Raw genomic sequence first — 16,135 nt, forward strand, 5'->3', positions numbered from 1 at the left:
AATAAATACGTCTTTTGGGTGTAAAACTACAAGCGCAATGAGTTAGTTACGTATTTGCGTCGAGAAGAGCAGGAAAAACAATCCCGTAGTGTTCGAATACAGCATCAATAGCGTGCTGTTTGACAGAGTCATGTCGATTAAATATCGGCGTGTAAAGTTGCAAAGTGATCTGGAATGCTACGTCCATATAATGATTGTAGTAGAGAAGACGAATGGTCGACTTCAGTTTATTGAGAGAATTTTAGGAAAATGTGGTTCATCTGTAAAAAAAGACCGCATATAAGACAATAGTGCGACCCATTCTTAAGTACTGCTCGGGTGTTTGGGATCCCCACCAGGTTAGATTAAAGGAAGTCATCGAAATAATTCAGAGGCGGGCTGCTAGATTTAACCGAGCGAGGTGGCGCAGTGGATGGCATTGTATTGTATTGTACTGTATGTGAACCGGAGACCTAGAAACGACGGAGATGCTCCGTCCCCGCCGCAGCCGCAGTGGTCCACAACCCCACAGCGACTACCGCAGTCCACTTCAACCCTCAGCCGCCCCACACCGAACCCAGGGTTATTGTGCGGTTCGGCCCCCGGTGGACCCCCAGAGAACGTCTCACACCAGACGAGTGTAACCCCTATGTTTGCATGGTAGAGTAATGGTGGAGAACTTGTTTGCGCAGCAGTCGCCGAGATAGTGTAACTGAGGCGGAATAAGGGGAACCAGCCCGCATTCGCCGAGGCAGATGGAAAACCGCCTAAAACCATCCACAGACTGGCCGGTTCAACGGACCTCGACACAAATCTGCCGGGTGGATTCGTGCCGGGGACCAGGCGCTCGTGGATGGCACACTGGACTCGAATTCTGTAGGACGACGGTACAAAGCCGCGTCCAGCCATCCAGACTTAAGTTTTCCGTGATTTCCCTAAAACGCTTTTCCGTGATTTCCCTAAACCGCTCCAGGCAAATGCCGGGATGGTTCCTTTGAAAGGGCACTGTCGATTTCCTTCGCCGTCCTCGAATACTTGACACAATCAGAGCTTGTGCTCCGTCTCTAATAACCTCGATGTCGACGGGACGTTAAACCAAACCTCCTTCCCTTACTAGATTTCTTAACGGTAGGTTCGAAAAACAGGCAAGTATTACGGAGAAGGTTCGAGAACTCAAATGGGAATCCCTGGAGGAAAGACGACGTTCTTTTGGAGGAACGGTATTTAGAAAATTTGGAGAACCACCATTTGAAGCTGAGTGCCGGACAGTTCTACTGCCACCAGCGTACATTTCGCGTAAGAATCACGAAGATAAGATACGAGAAACTAGGGCTCGTGCGGAGGCATTTATGCAGTCGTTTTTCCCCTCACTCTATTTGCGAGCAGAACAAGGAAGTAAATGACTAGTAGTGGTACAGGATACCATCTGACAGTACCGTACGGTGGTCTGCGCAGTACGTATGCAGATGTAGAGTTCTTGTGCAGTGTTTTTTATTGCACTGTGTCGTTACCGGTGGTTACCAAGGAGTAACCATCCAGAGCGAAAGGGTATGGGACTCTTGCCAGGTTGAATTAATAGAAGAGATTCAGAAGATCCAATGAAGAGTGACACGTTTCTTCAGGATATCGTTTAACAGAGGGAACGTTACTGAGCGCGCAAAATACTACTGAAAGAAAGAGTATTCCGCCTGTTTGCATGTTGGTAGAGCCATAAACTGCACATTTGTGTTCATAATCTTAGTTTTAAGTAAAATGCTGATATGGCGAGCGCCCATGCCTAGTGCTGCGCGAAGAGGTTTAATACCGACAGCTCACGTTCCAAGAAGAGTCGGGAAACATTTTTACTCTTCCCCCCCCCCCCCCGCCTTCCCCCTCACTCACACACAGTTCGCCAAATGACAGGGAGAAAATCGGATTAACTAGAGCTTATCAGAGGTTTACAGACAGTCGCCCTTCTCAAGCACTACTGTGTAGACGTAGGTCGAGATCACGGTCACAATAACTATCCCCTCACCGGAAGAACACTTTAATGATTTATATTTCATATTTACTGATTTTCCAATTTTTCAACCAATTGCCGATGAATAGAGCAGCAGAAAAAGTAGACGCAGACGTCATGCCGATACTAGTGATAAAATATCTGAATCTCTCCTTTAGCTCACCGACAAGTGTACTTATATTGTTTTAAAATTTTGGATCTGCTACCAGTGAATACAACAACAGCAGAATGCACATTCTCAGATTTTCGTCACCTGAAGACTTGGCTTAGAGGCCTGGCTTAGAGGAGAACACGAACTAATGAACTTGCCGTATTTCATTTCTATTGGCATATTGTCACAGTTATTACTGTGCATCAAATGAAAACCTTATGGCCGCGCGGTTAGAGGCGCCGTGTCACTGACTGCGCAACCCCTTCGCCGGAAGTTCAAAATGTGTGTGTGAAATCTTATGGGACTTAATTGCTAAGGTCATCAGTCCCTAAGCTTACACACTACTTAGCCTAAATTATCCTAAGGACAAACACACACACCCATGCCCGAGGGAGGACTCGAACCTCCGCCTCACGAACAACTGTATGATGACCTTTCAAGGGTAACTAAATCAACCAACGATCAGCCGCACAGTCCATGACTGCAGCACCCAAGACCGCTCGGCTAATCTCGCGCGGCGCCGGAGGTTCGAGTCCTCCCTCGGGCATGGGTGTGTGTGTTGTTCTTAGCATAGGTTAGTTTAAGTTGGTTTAAGTAGTGTGTATGTCTAGGGACCGATGACCTCTGCAGTTTGGCCCCTTAAGAACTCACACACATTTGAACATTTTGAAAACTTTAAACGTGCAATAACATCCCTAACCGTTGTACTCTCGATATTGCAGTGGGGAGCAGTTATCCTTGTATTTCGACAAATGATAGACAGTTGGCAGCCTGTTGTTGCATCACAGGAAAGGAAGCTATCAGAACAAAGAAGGCTGTCCCATTGTCTGTTTGCGTCGGAGCAGCGATCTGTGACAAGTTTTTTGCGTAGTGAAGCTGTCACATCTGTCGAAATGCATCGCAGAATACAAACGCAGAAAGATGATTCTTGTGTGTCCATGCAGCAAGCATACGAGTCGTGCAGAAAGTTTTGGAAGACGATCCGCACCGGTCCAGACACTGACTAACGAAACCACTGCCGCAGTGGAAGAGCTCGTGAAGCAAAACAGGCGTATTACAGCAAGCGAAATAGCCACTGTTTAGTATACTGGTGTTGGTTCAGCACATAATATTGTGCATAATGTGCTGCTATTCAGTAAAGTTTCCGAAAGGTGGGTACCACGTGGGCTGACTGCTGAACTAAGGGATCGTCCGGACGGCGTCTGAGAGAATCGTTTGTGTCATTTCAGGTCGAAAATAATGGACTTCTGGATATAACTGTTACAGAAGATGCAAATTGGGTGCACTATCACCAACCTGAAACGAACGTATGGTTCAAATTATTCAAATGGGTCAGAGCACTATGGGACTTAACATCTGAGGTCATCAGTCCCCTAGAACTTAGAACTACTTAAACCTAACTAACCTAAGGACATCATAGACATCCATTCCCGAGGCAGGATTCGAACCTGAGAGCGTAGCGGTCGCGCGATTCCAGACTGAAGCGCCTAGAACCGCTCGGCCACTCCGGCCGGCAACGAAAGTATCGTCCAGAGAATTACGCCATAGTTCTTCGCCACAACCAAAAATTTTTGTACAACCATCGGCAGGATAAATCATGCTTATAATCTTTTGGACTGCAGTTGAGTAATTTTGGAAGATGTCATGGAAAGGAGATGAATTAGCGCCATCGTCCGCAATGGAATCAACCAACTGGACCTAAGGAATCCACAACATCAAACCCGCACAGCCTGCTCTTTCTGGTAGAAGCACGTAAGTCATCTGTAAATTTTCATTCATTTTGCTGGTTCTGCCATAGCTGTCACGTTGTTCGTCACAGATCGACTGCTTCCTGTCGTTTTCTGCGTAGGAGTTACTTTCGGCGTCGGCGAATGTTCGCTGGTATTCACTGCCCTGACAGTATTCACTTCAGCATTATCACGTACAATCGGGGAAACCGTGTGAAACTTCCGCAGTTTCATAGTTTTAAATAATGACCGTATTTGCAATAAGTGTAGTCGCTGACATAAGGGTAGTCGTTGGTGTAAAAGCCCTACCGCACTGGTCTGATGGCAATAAACGCCAGACGGAAGCCTGGGACACAGTGGAACCTCCTACATCTGGCATCTACCTGACTGTGGCAGCTCTCCCGGCAGAGTGGCCGCAGAGAGGTTCTGCTGGCAGGCCTGCCAGCCTGGCACCAGGACGCAAGCAGATCTGCCAAGCGCTACCTGCCTCTAACCCGTACCCAGTTTTATCCGCCCACGTGAACGCTATGGATAGTTTTGACACCGCAACTTCTATCTGCGAGATTCAGATGGTATCAGTAACTTGAGACACTCGATCTCAAAACGTAAAGTGAAAAAAAAGTGTTGGGAATTACGAGGGTCATAAGTGAAGCACAGTTCGAATAATAAGCCTCTCCACATTACAATCTCGTTCAAACTACTCACAATAACGCACTTTCTGGACTATGGCTGGCCGAGCGGTTCTAGGCGCTGCAGTCTGGAACCGCGCGACCGCTACGGTCGCAGGTTCGATTCCTGCCTCGGGCATGGATGTGTGTGATGTCCTTACGTTAGTTAGGTTTAAGTAGTTCTAAGTTCTAGGGGACTGATGACCTCAGATGTTAAGTCCCATAGTGTTCAGACCGATTTGAATCTCAAACTTTTAGCCGCGCTGGACTAGCCGAGCGGTCTCAGGCGCGGCAGTCATGGACTGTGCAGCTGGTCCCGGCGGAGGTTCGAGTCCTCCCTCGGGCATCGGTGTGTGTGTTTGTCCTTAGGATGATTTAGGTTAAGTAGTGTGTAAGCTTAGGGACTGATGACCTTAGCAGTTAAGTCCCATAGGATTTCACACACATTTGAACATTTTTTTTTGGACTCTGGCTGGCTGGAGATCGTGGAAATTATCGATCCTTAATATCCTCGCACCCTGTTCTTGATGCTCCACTCTAACCATAAGGGCTTTACACCACAGACAAACCACGTTCACTATCTGAGCTATGTAAGTTTACTCTGAGATGAAGAGGTTTTTGGCACAGGAGAGGATTTCGTGGCGGGCTGCATCAAACCTGACAGATGACTGATGACCCAAAGAAACAAACAAACAAAAAACAGTTTTTCTCGAAACCTACTTTCAGACCGAAACAGTACAGTTATATATCTTGCTGCAGCAAGTGGTGCTAATGGGCCAGATACATCAGACACGCTAGAATTGATTTAAGAAAAAAAGATATGTAAACAAAGGAGATAGGTTTCCGACTTCTTGTCTAAAACATTTCTAAATTTAATTTAAGTTTATTATAACATACTTTTCTAATAAAAGCTAAAGAACACTTCCATGTATACTTTACAGTTACAACTAAAACTGTAAATATCACCGCAGACAGCAAATAATTAGCTACTGAGGGAACAGGTGAAGAAAATCTTGTCCTCTGATGGGGTTACTTTCCTTAAAGTGGTGACCTGTTTCGTCAGTTAATCTCGGGAGACCTCTATTACCTCACCAAGTGAACAAAATGACATTCTCAGGTTACTCGAAAATTTAGGACTGTAATTTCTTAAATCATTATAAAGCGTTTCAAATAACCCGTTAATTTCATGATCAGCAATGAAAGTATGTGCCCAGAACTCCTTTTTCTGGATTCTCTTTTTATTTCGAACTTGAACACAGAGCTTGTAGCTCTTCGACTGAGCGGAGGCTGAAGGCGTTCCTCTGGCGTCTCGTATTGCTAGACTTGACCGCTGCCAGCAGACCTGCGGTGGCGTCCCAGAACGGTAGAGCCCTAAGGGTAGTCGTTGGGACAGGGGTAGTCGTTGAGATCAAGGTAGTTGTGGAAATGAACAGAAGACTTCTTTGAAGATGAGCCGAACGACGTGAAATAATAACCGTGAATTTATGATACATACTTGCATATATACACTGAAGCGCCAAAGAAACTGGTATAGCCATGAGTATTGAAATACAGAGACATGTATAAAGGCAGAATACGGCGCTGTAGTCTCCAACGCCTATATAAGACAACGAGTGTCTGGCGCAGTTGTTAGATCGGTTACTGCTGCTAGAATGGCAGTTTATCAAGACTTAAGTGAGTTTGAACGTGGTGTTATAGTCAGCGCACAAGTGATGGGACACAGCATCTCCGAGGTAGCGATGAAGTGGGGATTTTCCCGTACGACCAATTCATGAGCGTACCGTGAATATCAGGTATCCGCTAAAACATCAAATCTCCGACATCGCTACGGCCGGAAGAAGATCCTACAAGAACGGCACCAACGACGGCTGAAGAAAATCGTTCAACGTGACAGAAGTGCAACCCTTCCGAAAAGTGCTCCACATTTCAATGCTGGGCCATTAACAAATGTCAGCGTGCTAACCATTCAACGAAACATCATCAATATGGGCTTTCAAAACCGAAGGCCCAGTCGTGTACCCTTGATGACTGCCCGACACAAAGCTTTACGCCTCGCCTGGGCCCGTCAACACCGACATTGGACTGTTGATGACTGGAAACATGTTGTCTGGCCGGACGAGTCTCGCTTCCAATTGTGTCGAGGGGATGGACGTGTGCGGGTATGGAGATAATCTCATGAACCCATGGACCCTGCATGTGAACAGGGGACTGTTCAAACTGGTGAAAACTCTGTAATGGTGTGGGGCGTACGCAGTTGGAGTGGTATGGGGCCCCTGATACGTCTAGATACGACTGTGACAGGTGACACGTACGTAAGCATCCTGTGTAATCACCTGCGTGTATTCATGAGCATTGTGCATTCCGACGGACTTGAGCAATTCCAGCAGGACTATGCGACACCCCACTCTTCTGAGTTTAAACACTTCCGCTGGTCACCAAACTCCCCAAGCTTGAACATTTTTTAGCATATCTGGGATGCCTTGCAACGTGCTGTTCAGAAGAGATCTTCACTCCCTCGTACTCTTACGGATTTATGGACAACCCTGCAGGATTCATGGTGTCACCTCCAGCACTACTTCAGACATTAATCGAGTCCATGTCACGTCGTGTTGCGGCACTTCTGTGTGATCGCAGGGGCCCTACACAAAATTAGGCAGGTGTACTGGTTTCTTTCGCTCTTCAGTGTATTTCCATGCACGCAGTTTTGAACAAAATTCCTTACGAAGCATTACAATACCTCAGTGTAAATGATATTTGCCGTAAGAATGTAATCTTCACGTTTTTTTTTTCATTTACTCTAAGGGATACAAAAACGTTGGTTGATTTCGTTATCCTTGAAAAGGCATCATACAGTTGTTCGTGAGTGAAGACGGGATTTGCTAAACACAATTCTGCTCTTTGAAGCGTTTGCCCCTACGATTTGTTAATAGTGATCGCAAATGTAATTTCAGTAGGTAACTATCTTCCCGTCAATTGAAAAGAATGTTTGGATTAGATGGTGTTTAAGTTTATTCGTGGTGTTGCAGCATTTTTCCCAGTATCATTCAGCCGAGAATTCATTGAGTTTTGTTCTTATAAGTACGTTAAGCTGTATAAGGGAATCACAATTCAAGGCGACAATGTCGTTTCGGAATGTATATTCGTTGATGAAAGTCAGCTTGTACGACGAGCAGAGAAAATGGGCTACCGCAGTGTTCACAGTTATTATCTATGAAAATGCTGTGTACACATTATCCATTTAATAAGTACTTTAACACAAATAGAATGGGATTTGTAATAAGATAATACGAAAAGGGAATCTCTTATTCGTGATTAATAAGTTAGCTTCGTAAAATATTGGTACGAAGCTGGGCATCCATGACGCAATTTTGCCTGTGATAGTTAATAGTCTCTTCAGTGAAAAAATTTTCCACAAATAGTAAGAGTTACCGCGGAATCGGTATGTAATGTCAGAAGCCGGTTAAAAAACCTCTCTAATGATATCTCATTCATCCCTGTGCGATTAGTATATGTTGAGGAAAATGAATGTTGACTTTAAAAAATTATGTTTACCTTATTTGCCACTTCGTTCACCAGTTGCCATTTGTCTTTGACTCAAACAATGTTACTTAGTGCACCAATGTCCGTTATTTGATTCTGCAAGTATTCGTAGGCGAGGAACTCTAGTACGATATGGTCTGGTGTACCAACGTCCCCACATGCACACATATTTGTCGGACATTTCTCTATATTGTATAAATATTCTAGGTATGCTCCATGGCCAGTCAGGCAGCGAATCACGCCTCTAGATGGATTTACATGCATTATAAGCACCCTCTGCTGACTATTTGGAAATATACCATACACTTTGCGACCTGTTGTGGTGCTGTCCCATCTCTTTGCCACACAAGCGCTTTCTATAATTTTAGATCTCGTCTGATTCTTAATTCCTTGCCCATAATATCTCTCACCTGGGGAAGGTTCCCTTTACGAAGTCAGTAGAGACAGCCTCTGTACCTTACAGTAATATCTGTTGGGCACATGCCTATTATGACGAATAGTCCCTCCACCGGCGTTGTCCTAAAGGAGCTTCTGTGAGTCTGAACAACATACCTTCTGTGTACGCCATTGGGTTTAACGAATGTACAGTGAGAAGGTTGATTACAGGTGTCATTCTAATCGGAAGGAATTCATCACCGTGGATAAAATTGTGAGAAAGACTGCTTAATCTTGAAAGGATTTATAATTACAGTTATATATAACTTTCTGCAGGTACGAAAAAATACGACGCACGTTACATTCTAGGTGACAGTTATCGAAATTTTAAGTAATAATAAAAAATGGTTCAAATGGCTCTGAGCACTATGGGACTTAACTGCTGAGGTCATCAGTCCCCTAGAACTTAGAACTACTTAAACCTAACTAACCTAAGGACATCACACACATCCATGCCCGAGGCAGGATTCGAACCTGCGACCGTACCGGTCGCGCGGCTCCAGACTGTAGCGCCTAGAACCGCTCGGCCACTCCGGCCGGCAAGTAATAATAGATAGATAAATGTGTACACATTCACTCTGCTTTCCTGGCACTACATCCATACTGCATTATACACTAGATGCATGTCTGCAAGTTCCTGTAACGAGTGGTCCCTCACTTTCGGCAACGAGGCATAAACTGCAAACAGTGGGAAATATAGCGTGGACGCATTGAGTATTATTTTCCAAGTAGCACTACCGGCGTAAATGCGGCGTGTAGTAGTTTTTCATGAATCATGAGCAGTCGACCAAGATGTGCCTTGCATGCATGGCTCATTCAGCACTTAATACCGCCGAAAATAATCACTTTCGACCACTGTTTTCTTACGTCAAAATATTCAATTTGGCATCCTCCTCAGTCACAACGTTTACGCGATCTCCAAAACTCAATTTTCCATTCACCGATATCTTAACTCCGCTTGTGACCTGTCATGTACACACTTCAATTTCCATTCTGCAAAGGCAGTTCTTGGACCCGGATCTCAACTTCCACACTCTGTTTTCAGCTCCATGCAGACACTCTACTAAATTTGTTTCGCTGATGGGTTATCAGGTTGCTTCTTGCTTTTAAAAATCTTGTTTAATGTGGACGAAGTGATTTGGTGTGGAGTGGAGGAAATGTAGCAGTATTAGACTTACCGGAAAGTTATTAACTGACAAAGCAAAAAAGTAATTATATTCTTTATGGGGCAGAACGAGGTCCAATAATAGTGATAGTTACCGAATTAGCTAAATGGAACTGCTTGGCAACAACCCTATATTTAGCGTAGCAGGTTAATTTGTTTATTGGTACACCGACTCACGCATTTAATGGCAAATGTTCTATATTACACAGTCAATGGTCGGGGACAAAATATTCGTTAATTCTGTGCGTATGATCAAGAATCTGTGTACTCACTAGGAAGTGTTCCTAGTCATTCCAAATCTCGAAAATCTCTGAGTGTAATAATATTCGAGCAGTTGTCGCTTCGCACTTTTTCCCAAAACGCACGTAGTCTAGGTGGGTGTATTAAAACGGTTTCTCATACATTAACTGCCGTAAATAAGGTTTTGAAACATGTTTTTCTTGAAGAACGCCTCTCACGTCGTCCTCAAGAGTTCACTGATATTAATAATAAAATCATACTCTCTCTTTATTTTTAAAAAAATTACGAAAAGTACTGATAACACTTCGTCGTATTGACGAAATGGAAGTACTTGGTTTACAGGCACCATTAAAGTAAAACAATTGACGCTCGGAAATACGGCATTTGATCGGGCTAGCGAAACAAGCCCTCGCGTTACATATAAACAAGACAGCGAGATGCGGTTTCCGAAATAGGTTTCCGTCTTCCACAAGTTGTGCTGTGTGCGAACGTGATCTTGCGCGGATCTAATGACATCATGCAGGTTATGAGACCTCGCCTGCCGGAACAATATTTTACTAGAAGTGTTTATATTTTTACATATATTAACATCCAAATATTTCAGCTAACTTTCGGAGAAAAAAAGCAGCATGAAAACTAGGAGTGTAGAAAATAGCAAAAAATTCTAAAAAATTAGAAACAGGACACTTTTCAGATAAGAAAAGATGCCCACTGGCAGACTAACCAAACCTGCTGACAACACAAACCCGACACGGTTCATGAGTCGGCAGTTGGAACCGGAAAACCATAAGAAGTTGACTAAGGTACGAGAGAAGGGGCAAAACGCTCGACTAGGAAAATAATAACAGAATGACTAACTTTCCTGGACGTAGGCGAATACTACTGAAAGAAAGAGTATTCCGCCTGTTTGCAAGTTGGTAGAGCCATAAGCTGCACATTTGTGTTCATAATCTTAGTTTTAAGTAAAATGCTGATATGGCGAGCGCACATGTCAATTTCATACTGTATAAATTATGTTGTCAAAATTGTGAAAGTTTGTTTCTATTATAGTTCTTAAATAATTTGCAATATACAGGTATTTCTCAAATTTTTGCACGAATGTTATTCAGGTGATGTGTTTCTATGAACTGCAGTTTCTTGAAAATTATGCTAAATCGATGAACTAATCACTGTTGTAGGAGACCTAAATCGAAAAAAGGCCCAGGAAGTAGACGACATTCCTTCAGAAATACTGATAGCCTTGGGAGAGCCCAAAACTCTTCCATCTAGTGCGCAAGATGCATGACACAGGCGAAATGCCTTCAGACGTCAAGAAGAATGCAATAATTCCAGTTACAAAGAATGCACCTGCTGACACTGTGAACATTATCAAACTGTCAGTTTAATAAGTTAACGTTGCAAAATTCTAACACGAATTCTGTACAGAAGAACGGAAAAACTGGTAGAAGCAGACCTCGGGGAAGATCAGTTTGGATTCCGGAGAAATATTGGAACACGCGAGACAATACTGACCGACGACTTATCTTAGAAGATAGTTTAAGCAAAGGCAAACCTACGCTTATAGCTTTTGTGGACTTGGAGAAAGCTTATCACAATGTTGGCCGGGACACTCTCTCTGAAGTTCTGAAGGTGGCAGGTCTAAAATACAGGGAGCGAAAGGCTATTTACAACTTGTACAGAAACCAGACAGCACTGTACTCACTTGCTTGTCTCTTGTCTTTACTGTTTTATGTTTCCTGTATTTAATTTTATGTCACCCAGAATAGAAAGTTGTTAGCTAATAAGCAATAAAGAGCGCAAATTTTCTGAAGGTTCATATTCTCCCAGTCAGTATTAATTGTGAGTTTTTTTAAGGAGTGTAGGATGTCAAACCGGCCGACTGGTGCAGGAGGTATTAATTTACACTGTCTTGAATATAGGTTCGATGGCTTCCATTACAAAATACACACGCTTGAATCCCACACAGCGAAATACAGTGACATACGATAGAAGAATGCTGTGCGAAGAGATATGGCGCTGCACTTTGGCACACTTAAGACCAAATAACATGGTTTCCATTTCCTCGAACGTATATGCTTTATATGTCAAACTTTTCAGAAAGATGTGCGCTACAAAATGAAAATATTTTTGAAAATTTTTGACGTCCTATCTCAAACGCTTGCCACTGTTAAGTCTTCGCCCCGGTTCGGAAATATCGTAGATCCGAGGCTGCCATGGATACGCGCTGTATTGTTTTGAATCCAAAGTTTTGGGACGCCCTGTGTAACTGTCCCCTGCGGGCGAAAGCGATGTCAGGGCTCGGCGCGCAGTGTAGCGCCTGTTTTGTTTCGCATGCGGGCACGCGGAATGAGCGCAGTAGAGTAACTCTCTCTCGGTCTGCACAGCTGGCGCGCGCGTCGTGAAGCAGCAACAGCTGTGCCGTTACCTGAAGGACATCAGTCGAGCCGTAGGGCGAGCCGGCCTCCTCGGCGGGGCGCGACACGGTGAAGACTCGCTGCAGCCTCATGGCGGCGCTGTGGACAGGTGCTGACTGGGGACCGGCTCCGGCACAGACTGACTGTGCCACCTGTAGCTGGCTCCGTGTTGTGGCGCGGACGCGGCCGTGCGTGACTCAACGCGGAACTGCGCGCGGCGCGCCGCCACACACGCCTGCGGAACTCGCCGACCACGTGGTGCGCCTCCCACCGGCGCCCCCGAGTCTAAACTGCCCACCCCTGAAGCCGTCCTCATACGGCAAGTGAAAGCGAACGTGGAGCTGGACGAGTTTTGTGACGTCACAACGTGGTCATGGAATGGCTAAAGCCGTCGGCACACGGACAGTGCATCCGAACGTTGAGTGTGCCGAGTTTCTGACGTCATAGCGTGGAATAGCACGTTCGGGAGTCTTTCCGAACGTGCAGAGCAATATCTGGCATGTCAGCTATTCTGAGCGTGCGTCTGAGCGTTGACCAATGAGATGGCACAACGCCACCTACGTTACACGCACGCCGTCTCCCTTTAGTACAGAGTTGTGAGGCGCCATATTGGCATTCATTTCAAGCCTATATGTATATATGCCGTTTCTGAACACCAGCAAATTGAGAATAACTGGAAAACCCGTTGTTAACTGTGTGATTCGTTCCAATAAAATAATGAGAAACGTCATATTCGTGGAAAAAGAATTATTGTAACTTGCGTATTATGAGAGTAGGCTATTTGAAGGCAGCGACACGCTGAAGATCCACCCAAAAGGCATAGTTGTTGGTACAGTTTGTTATAATTTCAATTATTAACATAATTATCTACGATTAACGTTTTTATCAAGGGGTAAAATAATATGACTAAACAAAGAGACCGTGTTGATGGTTTAGCGTAATGAGTAGCGTCCCTGACCAGTTAACGGGTTTTTGATGGGGTGGTGGTTCGATTCCTAACAACTCCAATTTTTTTCCTAGCATTCGCGTTTTTATTAGGTTCTGATACTTTATTATTAGTTTAATATAAGTATATGCTATAATATTTGATGTTATGTAAATATAAATTTACCGTTTTTTAAGGGGTGACTTTGTTCGGTTGGCTTAATCTACAGGACAGCTTGCGCTACTTGTATAAAGATATTTTGCTCCTTTTCCTTTTACGCTTCGTAATTCACATGTTGCAAAGATTCTGCTACTGGGTAGGAACAGTGATCAAGTAAGACTGACCTTGGGGCTTCACTAAAATGTGGGAATGACGAAATAATGTTTATCTTATGCGGAGAAGTATCCCAAATTTGTACCGCACTGTTTGTAATGGAACTTTTATAAGCCTGTGTCCGTATTGATTGGACATGGTACTTTCCTTTTCGTGGACGATGGAGGAAATGTGCGTTTTAATAGAGCTAACGTGGGAATTTTAAGCGCGTCCGTTGAATAAACAGTGTGCTTTACGAACTAGAAACATCCCTCAACTGCCGCCGGAGTGCGTTGCGATCGCGTACACCACGTTGGGGCGCACGTACCGTATGTACAAGTCGCATCGTTCCTGAGCGTTCAGCAGCACGTTGAACTGGGCACGCTCAACGTTAACGTTCGACAGCACGGTCCGTGTGCCGACGGCTTAGGGCCGGTATTAAACTATCATATCTCTTTGACAAAGATTTGATCAAAGAAATAACCAAATATTCGTCAAGTTTCTTCCACAAAGATCTTTGACGTGGCGCTAAAAAGGGGCGTTACACTGTCATCATTTTTTCGTCAAAGTTCAAGATGGCTGACAAAAACAACTTGTTATTATCCGCAGCAATTGCATGTACCACAATTGTACTGTGTACGCATTTGGAAGAGAAGCGGAGGAAAAAAAGGAAACGTACCTGGGTGCAGGCGTAGGATTTACGACGAGACGATAAAAGCATTCAACAAAATTTGTTACGTGAGCTTGAAGTGGAGGACGTCAAGTCGTGCCGGCCGCGGTGGTCTAGCGGTTCTAGGCGCTCAGTCCGGAACCGCGCGACTGCTACGGTCGCAGGTTCGAATCCTGCCTCGGGCATGGATGTGTGTGATGTCCTTAGGTTAGTTAGGTTTAAATAGTTCTAAGTTCTAGGGGACTGATGACCTCAGATGTTAAGTCCCATAGTGCTCAGAGCCATTTGAACCATTTGAACGTCAAGTCGTACATAAATTACTTAAGAATGGACGAGCATACGTCTCAGTATTTGCTCAGTGAAGTGTCTCCTCATATCACAAAGCACAATATTCACTTAAGAACTGCTACATCTGCAGAAGACAGGCTCACAGTCACACTTCGATTTCTTGCTACAGGAGAGAGTTACTCTAGCTTACAGTACAGCACGCGAGTACCACAGTGCATATTAACTAAAATAATAACTAAAACGTGTGAAGCAATTTATAAAACGCTGAAGGACCAATATCTGAAGGTAAATAAATGTTCAATACACTTTATGTACATTAGAACTATTTTTCTTGTAGATCAAAGTAATAATGACATTTTGTGTCCCACAACTACAAATTTAATAGAAATGTATGAAGCTGATGAGGCATCCTGAGTACAAAAATAGATCAAGAAGAGTGGAGAGCTCATATCTATATAAAATAGTGTGTTCTCCTGTATACCAGCTTGCTGGAAACCTGCCTGGATGTATCCAGAGGTCAAGAGGTGGATGGTTGTGGCGGTGGAACTATCGCTTGCAGCAAATCACACCTGTCCATCAATAAACGATTTTAACCCTACATAGTGCCCATTGCGAATACTTTAACACCCACATTTTCCATCTCCCGCAGCTGCGATGTGGGTGGCAAAGGCACTAAACCGATCTTCCCGGGCAGGCTGGCGCTGAGTTTTGCTCATATCAGCCATAGCCTTCAACGTTTTGGTGGCCTCCACAAGAACGTCTGTCGTCACTTTTCTTCTCTCTGTGGGAGGCCGGTCATAATGCTGGGACTGTTGCTGTGGCTCACTGAAGGCGACATCAGTCTCTTCTTGAGACGAGTACTGAGTCCGTACTTCATGCTATAAATATAGAAATGAAAGCCATTAGTTACATACTATCTTACATATACATAAATTTTATTTACAGGTACCCACAACCAGAAAAGAGCGGGAGCAAATTGCAAATGATTTCGAGGAGAAGTGGAACTATCATTACACTATAGGAGCAATGGACGGAAAGCATATTCGCATTAAATGCCCACAAGATAGTAGATCTCACATTTTCAATTACAAATCCTTTAACAGCATAATTTTATTTGCCATGATAGATGCTACCTACAACTTCTTGTATGTTGACATAGGGACTAATGGGCTTGTTGGTGATGCTGGAGTGTTCTCAAAAAGCAGACTTCGGGAGTGTCTCATTGACCGATCTATTCTGAACATTCCTGAAGGCAGAAAGCTTTGGAACACAAACATTACAACTCCAATGGTTGTACTGGCAGATGAAGCTTTTTCTCTGAGTTACAACATTATGAAGCCGTACCCCTTAAAGGGAATCAGTAAGGAAGAAAAGGTTACAATTACAGACTGTCACGAGGAAGAAGATTAGTGGAAAGCAGTTTTGGCATTCTTGCCAGTCGTTCCAGGATTTTTCTTACCACCATTAATCCGCCTCCAGAGACAGTTACTACAATTACACTGGCTGCCTGCTCAGTGCGTAACTTGTTAACTGAGAGAAGAAAACTCATGTACACTCGTCTGGAAACAGCGGCTTCAATAGTAGGAAACTGCACTTATCTTGAGTCTCAGAGCACTGAGGAC

At 44.2% G+C, this 16,135-nt stretch overlaps 1 protein-coding gene across 1 annotated transcript in view; it reads right to left on the bottom strand.

The window, feature by feature from the left end:
• The window catches only part of LOC126253012 (phospholipid phosphatase 1-like), an 889,365-nt gene extending 876,921 nt beyond the window's left edge, over positions 1-12,444 (bottom strand). The window contains exon 1 of the mRNA XM_049954065.1: positions 12,330-12,444. Coding sequence (XP_049810022.1) covers positions 12,330-12,410 — 81 coding nt within the window. The 5' untranslated portion in view covers positions 12,411-12,444. The remainder of the gene's footprint in view (positions 1-12,329) is intronic.
• Positions 12,445-16,135: the final 3,691 nt, after the last annotated feature.

This window comes from Schistocerca nitens, chromosome 4 (assembly GCF_023898315.1).
Source record: "Schistocerca nitens isolate TAMUIC-IGC-003100 chromosome 4, iqSchNite1.1, whole genome shotgun sequence".
NCBI classification, from domain to species: domain Eukaryota; kingdom Metazoa; phylum Arthropoda; class Insecta; order Orthoptera; family Acrididae; genus Schistocerca; species Schistocerca nitens.